The sequence below is a fragment of the Caenorhabditis remanei genome, chromosome IV (genome assembly GCF_010183535.1).
Source record: "Caenorhabditis remanei strain PX506 chromosome IV, whole genome shotgun sequence".
In the NCBI taxonomy this organism is placed as follows: domain Eukaryota; kingdom Metazoa; phylum Nematoda; class Chromadorea; order Rhabditida; family Rhabditidae; genus Caenorhabditis; species Caenorhabditis remanei.
The window spans coordinates 25,157,910-25,173,493 of NC_071331.1; the positions used below are offsets into that span (position 1 = coordinate 25,157,910).

The window sequence follows — 15,584 nt, forward strand, 5'->3', positions numbered from 1 at the left end:
GGGCGGGGGCAGTCAAAAAACATTCCATGTCAACATCGTGTTTCGTCATCTTTCTCATCTCTCGAATTTTTAACTTGTTTCCGTTTGCCGTTCTATTTAATTCCATATATATTTCAGATACTACAAACTTTGGGATAAAATGTACAATAAAGAGGGAGAAACGTCAATAGATGAGAAAGAAGTATCAAAACGAGTAATGAAGCAGAAGGTACACGTACAACATCTTATTACATTCTGATAACTTTCTTTCATTTTCAGGAGCGACGAATAAGAAGGAGGAAAGAACAAAGGTTGGAGAAAGAGACGGCAGAGAAATTGGCAACTGCAAGTGAGCAACAACAGCAAGAAAAAGTGAACGAACCTCCAACAAAGCAATTGAAACACCACGAAATACAGAAGGCCAGAGAAGATTCAAGTTTGTCGAAAGAAGTCAACGATGACAAACCCAATTATCAATTGGTAAGATTTATGGATTCGACTGCCTGATAGTGAAATGATGACAAATCGAGCTTTCAATGAGAAATTGAGCTCAAACAATGAGATAACTGCAAAAATGAATCGAAAACTGGAGAAATGTGATACCCGTAAAAAATAAGATTTTCAATAAAGAAATCAGAAAAATCGGTAGGAAAATCACTTTTTTTTTTTGAAAACCGAGTCCCTAGCTAATTTTTCGGCCTAAAATTCAATTATTGAAAATATTAATTTTTTCTTCATTGAAAATATTAATTTTTAAGGGTTTAACTGTTATTTGACCCGTTTTCGATTAATTTTCGCAGTTACTTTGTCGTTTGAGCTCAATTTTTCATTGCAAACCCGATTTTATTTGTACACGTGTTTGCTTATTTTTTCTTGATTCAAAAAAGTAAGTTTTTTTTTCAGAGATCCGCTAGTGCTGCGGGCGGAGCAGCGACTGAGGCTTCAGCTCCAGTGCCAACTAGTGCACCAGCTCCTTCAAAGACAATCGATCTTCTCCAAATGATCAAAAGTGCGCAGAGCCAGAGCAACAGCGTCAACGTCACGCCAGCCATCACCACTCCTGTGACCACACCGGCGCCAGCGCCAGAGCAAATGCCTGCGTTGCTTCAAAAGTTGATGTTCAAGGAGCCTGGTACTGCAATGTCGGCCGATGAGCTCGAAAAAGATATTCTGAAAACGGCGAAACCGCATCGAAATCATCTCCTTCAAGACTCTGCAAACTCGCCATCTGCGATTTCGTTGGCGGCGATCTCGACGAGATCAGTGCATGGATCGGAAAGACATCAGGATGTTGACGTGGCTGAGGGAGAGGTTCTGGAGCCGTTGGATACGTCGTTCGTTGAGGGATCCGGTGGTCAGATACCCGTGTTGAATGAGGAACAGGTAAGGATAGTGTGAGAGATGGATATTCCATCATGGAATGGGAATCAAAAGTCCAGAAATCGAGGTTTTTTAGCACATTTTCGTTTTTTTAGCACGAAAATAGTCAAAAAGTTGACTAATAGTTTTAAATAGTCGATTTTCATGATTTTTCAAACAAAAAATTAAGAAAAACATTCCAAAACAAAGTAATTTGATTTTATTCGTACACGTGTTTGCTTATTTTTTCTTGATTCAAAAAAGTAAGTATTTTTATTTTTTCAGATGATCGATCAGTTCGTGGTGGACTGCTACTTTGTTGGCAGAGAGTCGAACAATCTCATTCTCCAAGACCGTCGACTAAAATTCGCTCAAACCCACTTGGAGATACTGAGTCCCAAACCAGATGAAGTTCCGCGAACCGTCTCATGCAGTCAGTTCCAATTCAAGATTCTGAAAGCCGGAAAGAAACATTTGAATTTTCCACTCGTGCCCGACACAGGATATCTGTGAGTTTCACAATAAACAAATATAGAGTTTTTGATTTATTTGTTTTTTCAGGGCACTCAAGATGAGGTTCAAACCAGAACACGAGCAATATATCGATTGGGTGGTGGAGCAGTTTAATGAAATGATTAAAGGAAATAAGGACAGTGAGTGAGAATATTCTGAATTTTTGAAAGAAAAGAGTGAAAAAATGATTCAATAATCTTTCAGAAATGCAGAGCACAAAGCCCAACTTCAAACAAGTTCCATCGATCGTCTCTACAGAAGTGCTTAACAAAGACATCTATCAGATACGCCCGATTTACAACGAGAAAAATTGCTTAGCTGAACTAGAACGACAAAGATCCCAGTCGAGAGCAATGAATGTCTCACCTGTTTCCCAGCAGACTCCGCCCAAACAACTTCCAAGTCTGGGATATATGAAACAATTGGTGTCTCGAAGCGATGCTATAGACTCGTTCATAAATGCATTGTGGTCGTTGAAAGAGTTTTATTACGCACCGGAGAAATCAGATCGTACCGAAATTGCACCATCAACGGATTTATTCTCTCTTGAAAAGCCAGAGAAATCGAAGAACTTCAAAGGCGACGAATTCCGTAACAGAAGGTAGGTTGAAAATTTAGTCAAAGAGTAAATTTCCTAATCTCAGGCTGGAAAATACTGAAAACTCGTGCTACTTCAACGCCACGATGCAAGCTTTATCGGCGTGCCACCCATTCATTTCTTGCTGTAGAATTCTCAAGCTTACGAAGAAAGATAAAAAAAATTTCTGCGAAAATCAAAAGTATTCAACCACAAAATTGGAGCAGAAATATACTTTGTTCGCTGACATGTTGGACATGATGTCGACTTTGAGTGGCTGTGAAGAAGAGAGTGTCCATAGAATGAATCGAAGTGTAAGTTGTTGCAGCACTAAATGTTATTGCATGTAAATTTTCAGAGATTGACGAAAATCCGTCAGAATCTTGGAAGAATCAATCATGACTTCGACAATGACAACCAACAAGATGCTCATGAGTTTCTGCTAATGCTTCTAGGATCAGTCGATGACGTAATAGAAGCCAACAGGAAAAAGTCAAAGACGATGGAAGAAACTGCTCTTCTTAACCCGTCAAAAGTATTTGAATACGAGGTAGAAACGTGGTATGCTTGTCAATCCTGTCACAAAATGGAACGAAAATCTGATTATCGATCAGATTTATCCCTCAACGTGAGGTTTGTTTGTTTTCTTACCAGGTTTCTGATTTGAAAGAAAATGTGTTATTTCAGTGAAAATTGCGATGTTCAAAAGCTTCTTTCCTCGCTTTCCGAATGGTCTCCAGTGGAAAAAGAATGTGCATTCTGCAAAGAAACCATGTCTTCGGCTTGTGAACGAATTTCGAAATTTCCACCGTACGTCTACCATATAACTTGATATCTTCAGACTTACTTTTTTTTAGAAGCCTTATCATGAATTTGAAACTATATGAAATGCAAGAAACAGAAGGCATGACAAAGAAGAAAGACTGTTCTGTGAATGATGCGTTCGAAATTGACTTATCTTCACTCAGGTCTCACACAAAGCCGGAAATCTTCGATATGAATCAATATGAATTCGAAAGTGACTTTGAACAAGATGAGAATGGCAATGCGTCACAAGAAGAATCACAAAATGACATAATCATAGACTCAGTGAAAAAGTCAAAGGATCTTTATTTCGAGCCGCTTTCGGATATCGAAGATGTGAAAGAAATGCTCGGGAAGTTGAATATAGCCTTCTGCGAGGAATCTGTGAGGTAAGAGAAGAAGAAATTATGAATCAGAAAATATTATTTCAGATCACATCTCAATGGATTGAAGTTACCCGTTGAGAAGATGTCGCGCTCCGATTGTCCTGCGGATAAAGTTCCGATCGTTGGTGATGGGAACTGCTTCTATCGTGCGATCTCTTGGTGTCTCACTGGTTCCGAGAAATTCCACCGAAAGCTTCGATTAGCCACTGCCGAATACCTCAAAAACAATGAAGCAAATCTGAAGAAGTACTGTAAGGAGAAGAACTACGACGATTACGTCAAGAAAGTGGAAAAGAACTCTGAATGGGCTGTCTCCTGTGAGATTTTCGCAATGGCCAGTATGCTGAACATCGAGATTTTGACATATCTGGATAATCGATGGCTGTCTCATGTACCGTGGGGAGGGAGAGTGTCGTCGGGAGGATCGATTTACTTGAATAATCAGTTCCTTCACTTCGAGCCGACGACCTCTCTCTCGAAGTCTTGTTCACGAAATACCGATTCCCAGTCATCAGCTTCACAGCAAAACGTCGCCAATAAAACATCACGATGCGAAAGTAAACGAAAAACGGATGACAATGAGTCAGAAGAAGACACTCTCGAGAGAAGAAATGAAACACAAACTGCCGAAAACGGAGAAATTTCAGAGTACAAAATGGATCAAGAGAACTGTGAAACAACGACTGCACAGGAACGAGACACGGTAAGTGAAGTATTCCCTTTACACAAAAAATCAATCTTTCTCTATTCAGCATTCTCCCGAAGAGGTCAAGTACAATTTGGTAGCAGTCGTCTGTCACCTTGGAGATTCGCCACACAGAGGACACTATGTGGCTTACATCAAAGATCCAAATAAGTCCTCAAAATGGATCTACTGCTCGGACAATTTCATTGAGGAGGTGTCAAGGAGAACAGTTGAAATTGCAATCAGAACTTCGGGCTACGTTCTTTTCTATGATCGTCAGTAAAGTAAGACGAGGTCTGATTCTTTGAAGTACTATGTTGAAATTGGGTTTTTAATTAATTTTTTGTTTTGTCAACATTTTCTTGTAGTTTTATGAGAGGAAAATCATTTGTTTTACACGAAATTTGTTTATTTATAGTGGAAAATAGGTTTAGAGCTACATCTTGGCTAAAAATTTCAAATATTGGTCAAATTTTCATTGAGAAATCTTTTGTTTCAATAAATAATTTAATTTAAAGAGAAAAATCAAAAGAGAAAATCTCAATATATCTCTCAATATATTGCAATGATAGTTGGAGCGATGCAAGCGCGCTCCCTCGAACCAACGAGACATTACACGATCTGAAGAGACGCAGGGAATCGTCACATTTATTTTATTAATTTTTCACTATTTTTCACTGAAAATCAACCTAGATTCCTGGATTTGTGATACAAAAAAAGAATGGTAAGTGATTTATTTAAAAATCAATAAAAAATCAATAATGAAAAATTTTCCAGACCTCCATCGAAGAAATGCTGCGAGAGGCGGCGAATGAGGTGCTTCAATCGCGAATTCCTCATGGATACGTGTTATATCCGAACTATGATCAATAATGGTCAAGTGAGCAAGGCATGTTTCATAACCCGGTGAGTTATAATTAAGTTTTTTTTGAAATTTAATTAATTTTTCCAGGACACAGAGCTTTACTACCGCCCGGATGATGAGACTGTCTATCAATTGAATGCAGATGGTACCAACTACGTGCTCATAGAGCGAAAAAACCAAATAAAACCTGAAAATAAGCAAACGCAGTAAAAAAAAAGAGTATCTTCGCTCTATTGCTGATAACAAAGTCGCTCTAATGCAACATCGAATTAATAAGGTTTTCAAGGGAAATCGGAGGAGAAAGAACCCGAATCGGGTAGGTTTGTGCAGAGAAAAGCAAAGAAATCGATATATTTTTGGAATATTAGAGTGTAAAATTTATTTTTTCGACCAAAGATCAAAATTCATCGATTTGAGCCGAAAAATGACATTTTAAGGGATTTTTGGCCAAAAATCGAAATTTTCGATAAGAAAAGCCATTGTTCGATATTTTTTGTTGAAAAATTGAGATTTTCGAATTGAGAAAATGACGGAAATATGATATTCTCACGTTTTTCATCATTTTCCGCTTGAAATTCCTCAGAATCTGACTTTTTTCCAATAAAAATTGTTAATTTTCTAGTCTAAAATTCCTAAAAAAGCGTTGTTCACTATGTAAACGTGCTCTATTGACAATTCAGCAATACGTGGCATCCACCAACGGAACCACTGGAGCCATCGAGTACACTCTACAAGTTGACGACTATTTTGATTGGGAAGACGCTTACGAGGATGATAGTGGAGATGAATTCAGTGCAGAGGACGAACAGGCTGTACTAATGCATCGTGAGTTGTCGGAAATGCGCTCTATTGAGAACATTCGCCGTGTAGTTCTCGTGGACAAGTGAGTACTATTCTAGAAGAGGGATTCGATCAACCACCGTGTATGCGTATAATGGATCAACTGAATCGTCTCCACGTCATCACAATCTCTGGTGGATACATTGGATCGGATAGAGACTGTGAAGTGGTCGTGTCGAATCAGTTACTACCCGAACGATGCGCTGAAATTGTGTATTCTGAAGAGGCGGCGTGCTATTCGATTGAGAAATTAGAGACGGCGTGTATACTACAAGTTAATGGGAATACCGTACAGGTAGAGACGTTTTTTTAAAAACGCGATTTCTGACTGCAAAAATGACCCAAACCGGTTCTAATCACCATAAGACCCCAATTTTTGAGTTTCAGCTCAAAGAGATGCCCTGAGAGTCTAAAAACCAAAATTTCGACTGAATATTCAAATTTGTCAGTGAAAATGACTCTAAGACCCCAATTTTCCAGATGAACTCTCCCGTGGACCTGTGCCAAGGCGACTCGATCCTTCTTAGCTGAGAACGACTCGACGTCCATGTCCACTTTGGAAACAACACTTGTGCCGGTTGTGAACCGGGTCTTTGTCATCAAGAAGAACCGAAAGAGGAGACGACAGTAATCCACGCGAGAAATATACGTGGCGAACGAGCGAGGAGGAAGAATCTGAAGGAAATGATGAAGTCTTACGGTATCCGTCCTGACGATCAACTCAACGAACCGATTCGGAAGAAGCCAGTGACTGGACCGTCTCTTCAGAATATTCAGAGACCACCGGACATCGGGACTCCAGAAGATATGTATGGAGGATGCGCGGCGAAACCGTTGCCAGAAAACCAGCGGAAGTTTGAGATACCCTCCACTTCGTCACAAGCCCCGCCCCCGCCGGCTCCGTTGAATTCTGGAAATGTTGGATTCAAGTTGCTGAAATCGATGGGTTGGAGTGGGGGTGAAGGGTTGGGAAAAGAGAAACAAGGACACGTGGAACCGGTGGCGACGGAGATCAAGAATAATCGACAGGGATTGGGAAAGGATAAGGAGAAACCGAAGAGTTATAGGGAGGAGGTGCTGGAGAAGACTAAGCAGAGGTTTAATGAGGTAATTAGTGGATTTCGGCTGAAAAGACATAACATCGGTGAAATTTAGCCGTTGATTGTCTGAAATTGGTCTAAAAGCGATTAAAATCGGTGTGAAATCGGTTAAAATCGACTGAAAATTGCTTCGAAATTCTTGAAAATTGAGAGAATTTGCTAAAAATCATCGGTTCATTACTGAAAACTGTAATTTTCCTAGCTAGAATAGTCGATTTGTAACACTTTTAGCTTATAACACTTTTTTTCAGAAACGCTGATGCCGCCAACATCGGATCCGGCTCCAATCTACACTGTCATCATCACGAAGGAATTTTCCTTCTTTCTTAATTTATTTAGATTTAATAAACAAGAATATCAACTGAATACTTGGCCACATATTCATAAACCACCAACATTCAAAATTCCTCGAAAAATTTTGAACGCTTCAACAATGTCTAAAGGAGGGAGGGGCGTGGCTTGTTTGGTAGGGTCAACTTGCTCTGGAAACTGTAGGGAGTACTAATTAAACTATGAGGATTTCATTTTCACAATCAGAATTCAAAAAAATATCTGAAAGGGATCGAGTTATAGCTCGACGATTCGCTGAGACATATCTTAGGCTCCCTAGCTAATTCTGATTGTATGTTGTTTCCTGTCGCTATCCTTTCCTCCAAGACAGGTGGTGAGAACGCGAGGTACATGTAACAGTTCTGTTCTCGGCGTGTAGAGCATATCGTGGAGTATTTTACGGTAGAGACCAGCGTTCGCAAACATGGAGGCAGAGGAGAATGGCATGTTGAGTTTCTGGAAATGGGGAAGGGAACGAAACGAAGGACGGAATTAGATGGAAATAGAGAGGTGGTTACAGTGAGACTGTGGGGGATAGGAAGACGCGATGACGCTATTTCTCTGAATCTATAACTGGAAGTGTCTGAAATTTGAATCCCAAATATTGTCAACTGCAGAAATCAGGGATTCATCTTTGTAGAAAACAGAAGTAATCCATAAATCAAGAGGCAGAAATCAATAAAAAATAGAAATTGTGGATTAAAGTAAAAGTAGAAATTGTGGTAAGGTGGGAGTGAAATGACGGTGTTATGTGAGAAGACGAGTCAATTACTCTTCCTGGAGAACGCATAGATGTAGTGTTTCTCTTGGAGCAGAATTGTATCTTTGGGAAGATTCTAATGGAAATGGCAAATGAGAAAATCAATCAGAATGTCTGATGATTCAGATAAGATAAACATTTGATTGTTCCGTCGCTTCCTGATACTCGTAGTACATGTTGAAAACGTTGAGAAAAAATCTGGAACAATTGAGCTTTGTTCAAAAAAGAATAAACTTGAAAACATATTCTTCACTGAAAGACATTACAAACACTACTACACACAAAAATGCGAAATTGGTGGATTCTATTACAGATCAATAAGTAGAACGAATCGGGGTAAGAGCGGCATGAGCCAACAAAAGACGGGAAAGAAGAAGAGCTTCTTGTTGACGACGTGCATCTTCAATGAAATCAGCAGCCACTCGTCTGGTGACACCATCGGTCATCTGAAGTACACGAATAGCGTCTCCTTTCTTTCCAGATTTCCACAATTGTTCAGCACGTGTCAGCAGGGTGAAATTGGTTTCAGCGGCAGTAGTGAGACGCTCAACAGTTCCTTGTTTAGGCTTCAATTCGATGATCAGTGAGGATTTGAGCCAGGAATAGAGATGAGCGAGGGCACCTCCATCATTCACATATGCAACACGACGACCGATTCGGCAGACTTTATTAAAACGAGTAATGAGATCTTCTTCAGTGTACTCTCCACAAGAATTTTCATCTGATCTCCCAATGGCGCACGTCTTCCTTCCATACAGCACTTAGCACGATTTCCGAAAATAACAGTTTCTTTCAGATTTTGAGTAGCCAACCACATTTGTTTTGATCTGAAAATGAGGAATTAATTGGTAAAATATACTAGCACGATTTCCGAAAATAACAGTTTCTTTCAGATTTTGAGTAGCCAACCACATTTGTTTTGATCTGAAAATGAGGAATTAATTGGTAAAATATACTTCTTGGTAACTGACTTTCTATTCTGAATATCCATTTGAAGATGTCCGGCAAGTGCTCTCTCAATTCCTTCCAACTGAGCCAGTGCTTTTCCGACGGCTGATGAGTGTTCCTTAAAAAAGAATTCTTTAAAATTCGGGTTCGAACTTTTTTTATTACATTTCTCTCTTTTTGAACAGCGTCATCTACATCCTTCGCATGTTCTATATCATACAATTGCTTCTGAGTTCGAACGACTTCTTTCAACTTTTCGTCGTACTTCTTTTGAATTTCAGCAGTTGCATGAGCAAGTTCCTCGTCTAACTTCTTTTTATCAATCTCTGGAATTGCAGCAACCTTGGAGTTCGCTTCGAGACGAAACTTTTCGAGAAGATCATTTTTCTTTTCGAAACAATTGACTGAACGCGTTTTTCTTCGTTTAACTGAAATAAACATTTTCTTTTTACTCATTAGTTAGTTTTGTATAAAACCTTATTATCAATCAACTTCTGACTAAGTTGAACAATTCTCAAATGAGCGTGTGCAAGAATTGTCTGCAAATCACTCTTTTTCAGCTTCATTCCCTCTTCATAATTCAAATTCGGATGAACCGCTTTCAATTCCAACTGGAATTTCTTTCGGCTTTCTGCTACTCGATCACTGTAATCATGAACGAAAATTCGCTCCGAGTCCACGTGTTTCACATTGGAAATCATTTCATCTAGTTCGTTTGTCAGTTTAGTTGCAGTTGCCTTCGAGATTGGAACGAGTGGATTGAGCTGTGTGGTCTCACCTTGTCCACCAAGATTGGCTTCCTAAAAATGATAATTCAAAACTTTCGATGTTTTATACAAGCAGTTTCCTACCGTAACAAGTTCAGCCAACGCATTTCTTGCTTTCTTCTCCCATTCTAAATCCTGTTCAGCCAACCGTTTAGCCTTCAAATGAGCTCCCAATCTCCTTCTTTCCCTGTTTCAATCGCCTTACGAATAGTTTGAATATGATGTTTAATAGCTCGAATCGTCTCCAGCTTTGCTCCCGTTGCATTTTTCGTGGCTTTCTCAGAATTGACCAAATGTTTTTTGAGGGAGTCAGTAAGATTTTCATTCTTTTGCTCAGGATTTGTCGAACTTTTGCCTCCTATATATGGGTTATCCGCCATACGTTTTTCAATTTTAGTAACAGTTTCCACAAATTTCACTTCGCCGGGTGAACTGTCTTTCGCATTTTCTTTCGAATCTTCTACTGGTTTTGACTCGAATGGTTTTGGTGGAACTTTTGGATCAGCAGAGAATTGCAACGGACGAAGATCTTTCAGACGTTGTGCTGGTGGCTCTTGAACTCCAATAGCATAATTCAACAAGTTTTGAGAACCGGGAATCGAATTTTCCAACTGTATTTAAAACGCATAAAACATTTTTAGACAACGGGAAAAGTTCTAATACCGTTTTTCTAAAATTGCTATCGTACAAGGCGTATCCGGCAAGTCCTGCCGCTCCAGCTATTGCTGCACCGGCAGCGATTCCAACAAACTTCACGCCTCCAGAAGCCCCGGAAGCACGGGACGAAGCCATTCGTTGAGTCTGTAACAGTAACACTAAACTTGACGTTCCGGACAACATTTCTGGCAACTTACTAATAAATTACGACTTCCACGCATTGTCTTTATCTTCAAATTACGACTGAAACCGATCAAAATCGTTGAAAATGAACAAGAAACAGAAAAATTCTATTTTGAAAAAAGCGCGAGGCGAAGACGCACAATCACGTCGGAATGCACAGAAAAATTTCTACCGTAGTTGTTGGGAGAAATTCGTTTATTTTTATGCAGTTTTCAAAAAATGAGAATTTCTTGAATGCTATCTTCGATATACCTTTTCCTGTGTCATCATTTGACACCACTTTAAAAAAAGTAATATGTCAAAAATTGGGTAATTGAAAGCTTTAAAAAATTATCCAGTACTATTAAAATTCCAGCTTTACTCATCAAATCGAAACAGCAATCAGAGAGTTGTCTGCGTCTCTCTTCTCTCTCTCCCTCTCTCTCTCTTATTATTTTCTTCGTTAATATATCAAGATTTTTCCCGAACATTCTGTTAAAACACTTCAAAACGCAATGCATTTTCCCAAAAAACTTTTTTTTTCTATTCCATTAATCTGTATTTTATCTTAAAAGAAAAGCTCAATTTTCAGTTTTCCAGATCTCCAAAAATGTCTCAAAACGATAAAATCGCTGAGGGATTGAAGTTTCTCCGCGAAAAGTATGGATTCTCGAGCGTTTCGTGTGTTCCCGCTTCAACGGTTGATCCGAAAATTATCGTAAAATGATGAGATTTGGAAACAATGTATATCCACATAAGATCTTGCATAAAGACCATGCGGACACCGAATTGATCGATTATTCAAGTGAAATGAGACCAGAGCATTGTCCTCTCAATTTGGATAATCCGGTGAGTAAATCAGCGTGTGATTTTCATTCGAAACTCTCTCTTTTTCCAGCTTGATTGGCAATTTTCGATCGATGGAAACGTCTACAAATCGAACTATTCGATAATTTCTGAGAAGTGTCGAGAACGATTGAAAGCCAAATATTTCATTGTCAATCGGTCACAACTCGCCAGAATAAATACAAAAGTTCTGAAAGAAACTGGCGAGAAATGGGTGATGCACGTGGATTCGTTGAAGGATTTTGGCAAACACTCTTTGACTACACCACTCTTTGACTACACTTGCTCTTTGACTCCACATTCTCTTTGACTCTAAAGTCTCTTTGACTTCACTTTTCTCTTTGACTACATTTGTCTCTTTGACTCCAAAGTATCTTTGACTACAGTTTTCTCTTTGACTTCACTTTCCTTATAATGACTATTTGAATACATACATTCTTCTAAATAGTTTGAGAAGCTCTAAATATTCCTGACTCCAGTAATCATAAATTAGTTTTTGTCGCGTTCCAGAATCATTCGGGATCGTTAACTGAATATCTTGAGCGGGAGCAACAATATTAATTTCTATTAAATTACAGCTTCCATCACCGTTCTCCCTGTTTTAAGAATATTTGTGTGAGTAACTGTTATGTTCTTAGGTGGCGGAGAGTGGAGTATAAATAACCATTTATACACATATGGAAAAATATGGAATAGTTTTTTAAATAACTTTCAGAGGCTCCAGTCAGTATTGAATGTTCAGAGATCCTCCAACTATCTAGAAGAATGTATGTATACAAATAGTCATTATGAGGAAAGTGAAGTCAAAGAGAGCTAGTAGTCAAGGAGCATAATGAAGTCAAAGAGAAAACTGTAGTCAAAGATACTTTGGAGTCAAAGAGACAAATGTAGTCAAAGAGAAAAGTGAAGTCAAAGAGACTTTAGAGTCAAAGAGAATGTGGAGTCAAAGAGCAAGTGTACTCAAAGAGTGGTGTAGTCAAAGAGTGTTTGCCAAGGATTTTCAAAGTTACACTGTTAGAATTTTTTATTGTTTCTTCTGTTTTATTAGCTCGAGACTTGACCGATTGAGCGGAAGAGAAACTCTGGATAAAAATGAGCGGAGTCTGTTTTGCAATTTCGAATTACAACAAAATTCGTAAAATTACAGCAAAATTCGTTCATTGGCGAAAAGGCGAAGTTGCAAAATAGACTCCGCCCATTTTCCTCCAGAGTTTTTCTTTCGAGGAATCGGTGTGATCTCATTAGCTCAGCACAGTTCTTACAACTGCGCTCCACAAAAATCCCCTTGAAAATGTCTCATTTTCTCTGAGTCACTCAGTTTCGCAGTGCGAAACTTTCGCACACAATTTTCTTCAGTTTCGGTAGAGCGCGGTTGTGAAAAGCGTGCCGTGCTATTAACTCAATTTATTATAAATTTCTTGCAGAAAGCCATCGACAGCAAAACTTACGTGATCCGTTCTTTCCAATTGTGTCGCTGCGAAGAGCCGGAGTTTTACGTTCTCGCCGATGACGTCATTGATCTCGTTATTCTGGCTCTACAAGCTCAAGGAGTACCGGAAGAGGAGTATGATTGTGAGTGTCTACTCCAACCATTCAACATTCAAATTTCTTTCTTTTCGGCTCATGTTGAAACTCTCCGATTCATGAATTCATCATTCGAAGAAGAGCATTTCAATGTGATGAAATTCCATGATTTCGAGGAAGCATTGGAGAAGTTTGACATTGATAAGGGATCGATTACTGTTTGTTTATCTTTATCTTGTTTATCTAGACTACTGAATTTTATACGTTTCAATTTTTTCAGTTCATTCCCGATATGATTCTGAAACAGAATTTTGTCCAAAGTCTCACTCAACTCTCTATTCCAATTACCATATTGAATCGAAACGGAGACGAGATTATGACGGCTCCTCAAGCAGGAATTCATTTATTTCATTCAATGCTTTGTCATTATGATTGGATTGGATTTATGGAAAAAGGAGAACCGGAAGTAGATCTAACTATGGAGTTGGAGGCATTCTTCTTTGATATTCTCAAACATTATATGGATATGAGAGAGGTTTTGAACTGAAACTTTCAAATTTTTGAATTATAATATCTTATTTTCAGACAACTCTAGTATCCCGAAAATACGTTGAAATGGACAAGGAGAAACTGAGAAATCACAGAATCTTTACGAAAATTCAAAAACAAGACCGAGATCATTTGTGGAAAGACGTGGAAAGCTTCCAAGACTTACCAGCGAAAGAGTACGAAAAGACATGCAGTAAAATGAATTTGCCCGTTTATTTGGTGCACAATGTGCTTGATTTGTGGTATGCGAGACTTCGTTGGTTTGTTGGATGCATTGAAGTGTTCTTTACACGGGAATCACACGAGGAGAAATTGTTTTTGATTAGTGAATTGAGCCAGAAATGCCCAGGAGAAGCGGAGCCAATTACTCAACGATTTTTGGTTGGTTTGAAGAAGATTGGTATTAGAGCGGGAAAGAGGGATGTGCGAAACGGAAATTCCGAAATTTCCGATTTCCGAGAAATTTTTGCGGAAACTTCCGACATTTCAAATATTTTCGTGATAATAAAAGAAGAATTTGTGCGGAATCGAAAGAAATTGCTGCAAAACCAACGTAAACGGTGTTAGAACGTTACACCAGTGTCAAAATTTAGAAAATGTTTAGTTTTTACTGCATATTTATTGGATTTTGACTATGAAAAACTTGAAAAACCGAGTTTACGAAATTTCCGTAAATCCCGAAAAGAATAATTCGGAATTTTTCCGATTTACGAAATTTCCGGAATTTTTAGTTCCGCACATCTCTGGTTGTCGCTGTAGAAACTACACAAAGCTTTTCGGACGGAAATTATTAAATGTTGTCTTTGAATATTCAAAATTTTATAGTCGCTGAGAGACGAATGGGAAACGAACAGGCCACCGCTATTCGCACAAGGCACGGAAGCTGTTGGAAATAAAAAAGAGGATGGAAAGAAAATAAACGAAACCCCGAAAACAGACAAAGGTTCTGAGAAAACAATCGGCAAACCATCAGAAGCAACTGGGAATAAGAAAACGATTCCAAAACCGGGATATGTGTCTAAACATCCTGGAGTTTCTGGACCGTCGAAAGCAGCCCAAAAGTCTAAAACTTCTCAGAAACAAGAAACTTCTAAGCTTTCTGGAAAACCACAAACAAAACCTGACACTCAGAAATCCATTGTCATCAAGCCGTCGGAGCAGAAGTCTACGGAATCTGGAACTCCCAAGAATCTGCAAACACCGAAATCGGTAGCTACGGATAAGTCTATGACACCACTAGAAGCAGAGAAGGCTGCTATTATGAAGAAAGTGACAGAGGAATCGAAAGAAGTGAAGAAAACGAGTGAAAAAATGTTGAAACAAAATGAGAAAAAGAAGAAGTTGGAGGAGGAATTGGCAAGGTACATTTACACACAATAAATCTTTCATAATTCTATACAAAATATGTTTCAGGGAAACAGAGATATCCAAAAATCTGAAAGAAACATTGTCTGAAAAAGAGCGGCTTATTGAGGAGTGAGTTTTGAATCTAGCGACCGAAAACAATCAATAATATTTCAGACTTCGTCAGGAACTGGCCAATCTCTACAAGAATGACACCTCGAGATCTTCTACGTCTAGCTCCTAAAGCAAAAAATTTTAAAACAAAGCTAGAAGTCTTTGGAAAAATAACAGTGCTCTTATAAATTTACTTATTTGTTTGTTCGTTGATCTTGTTTATAATTTGCTGCTGTTCTCATGTACTTTATAGTTTTCCAATGATGAAAATCACGGATGAGAACGGGAAACTTAATTTAGTGAAAATTGTCAAAAGTAGTTTTCAAAGATTGCTTTTCGCATTTTTCGCTTGGAGACAATTCTGTATTTTCTTGTTTTTTGGTCTCCTTTTAAATTTCGATCGAGAATCGTTTTGTCATTTGTCTTTTTTTTGAAAAGCTTTTCAGATAGTCGCTCAAAAATGTATTCTATAAGT

General features: G+C 38.6%; 5 protein-coding genes across 5 annotated transcripts; 4 read left to right on the plus strand and 1 right to left on the minus strand.

Moving 5' to 3' along the window:
- Positions 1–139: 139 nt before the first annotated feature.
- Positions 140–4,586, plus strand: GCK72_016220 (uncharacterized protein; the record flags this gene model as incomplete). Its single annotated transcript, XM_053731395.1, has 12 exons — positions 140–208; positions 259–459; positions 883–1,362; positions 1,624–1,847; positions 1,900–1,991; positions 2,056–2,452; positions 2,496–2,742; positions 2,787–3,061; positions 3,116–3,238; positions 3,286–3,621; positions 3,664–4,321; positions 4,371–4,586. The coding sequence occupies 12 exons, from the start codon at positions 140–142 to the stop codon at positions 4,584–4,586; spliced, it is 3,318 nt and encodes a 1,105-aa protein (XP_053586167.1).
- Positions 4,587–5,424: 838 nt separating this feature from the next.
- GCK72_016221 (uncharacterized protein) lies at positions 5,425–6,321 on the plus strand (the record flags this gene model as incomplete). Its single annotated transcript, XM_053731396.1, has 3 exons — positions 5,425–5,484; positions 5,849–5,993; positions 6,068–6,321. 3 exons carry the CDS (start codon positions 5,425–5,427, stop codon positions 6,319–6,321), a joined length of 459 nt encoding a protein of 152 aa, XP_053586168.1.
- A 371-nt stretch (positions 6,322–6,692) lies between these two features.
- GCK72_016222 (uncharacterized protein) lies at positions 6,693–7,438 on the plus strand (the record flags this gene model as incomplete). Its single annotated transcript, XM_053731397.1, has 2 exons — positions 6,693–7,105; positions 7,360–7,438. 2 exons carry the CDS (start codon positions 6,693–6,695, stop codon positions 7,436–7,438), a joined length of 492 nt encoding a protein of 163 aa, XP_053586169.1.
- A 1,074-nt stretch (positions 7,439–8,512) lies between these two features.
- On the minus strand, positions 8,513–10,705 carry GCK72_016223 (uncharacterized protein; the record flags this gene model as incomplete). Its single annotated transcript, XM_053731398.1, has 8 exons — positions 8,513–8,862; positions 8,955–9,025; positions 9,170–9,264; positions 9,312–9,574; positions 9,646–9,946; positions 9,998–10,041; positions 10,119–10,524; positions 10,577–10,705. The coding sequence occupies 8 exons, from the start codon at positions 10,703–10,705 to the stop codon at positions 8,513–8,515; spliced, it is 1,659 nt and encodes a 552-aa protein (XP_053586170.1).
- Positions 10,706–11,455: 750 nt separating this feature from the next.
- GCK72_016224 (uncharacterized protein) lies at positions 11,456–15,239 on the plus strand (the record flags this gene model as incomplete). Its single annotated transcript, XM_053731399.1, has 8 exons — positions 11,456–11,581; positions 11,631–11,801; positions 13,003–13,320; positions 13,383–13,637; positions 13,688–14,032; positions 14,477–15,012; positions 15,065–15,127; positions 15,173–15,239. 8 exons carry the CDS (start codon positions 11,456–11,458, stop codon positions 15,237–15,239), a joined length of 1,881 nt encoding a protein of 626 aa, XP_053586171.1.
- Between the last annotated feature and the right edge of the window lie 345 nt (positions 15,240–15,584).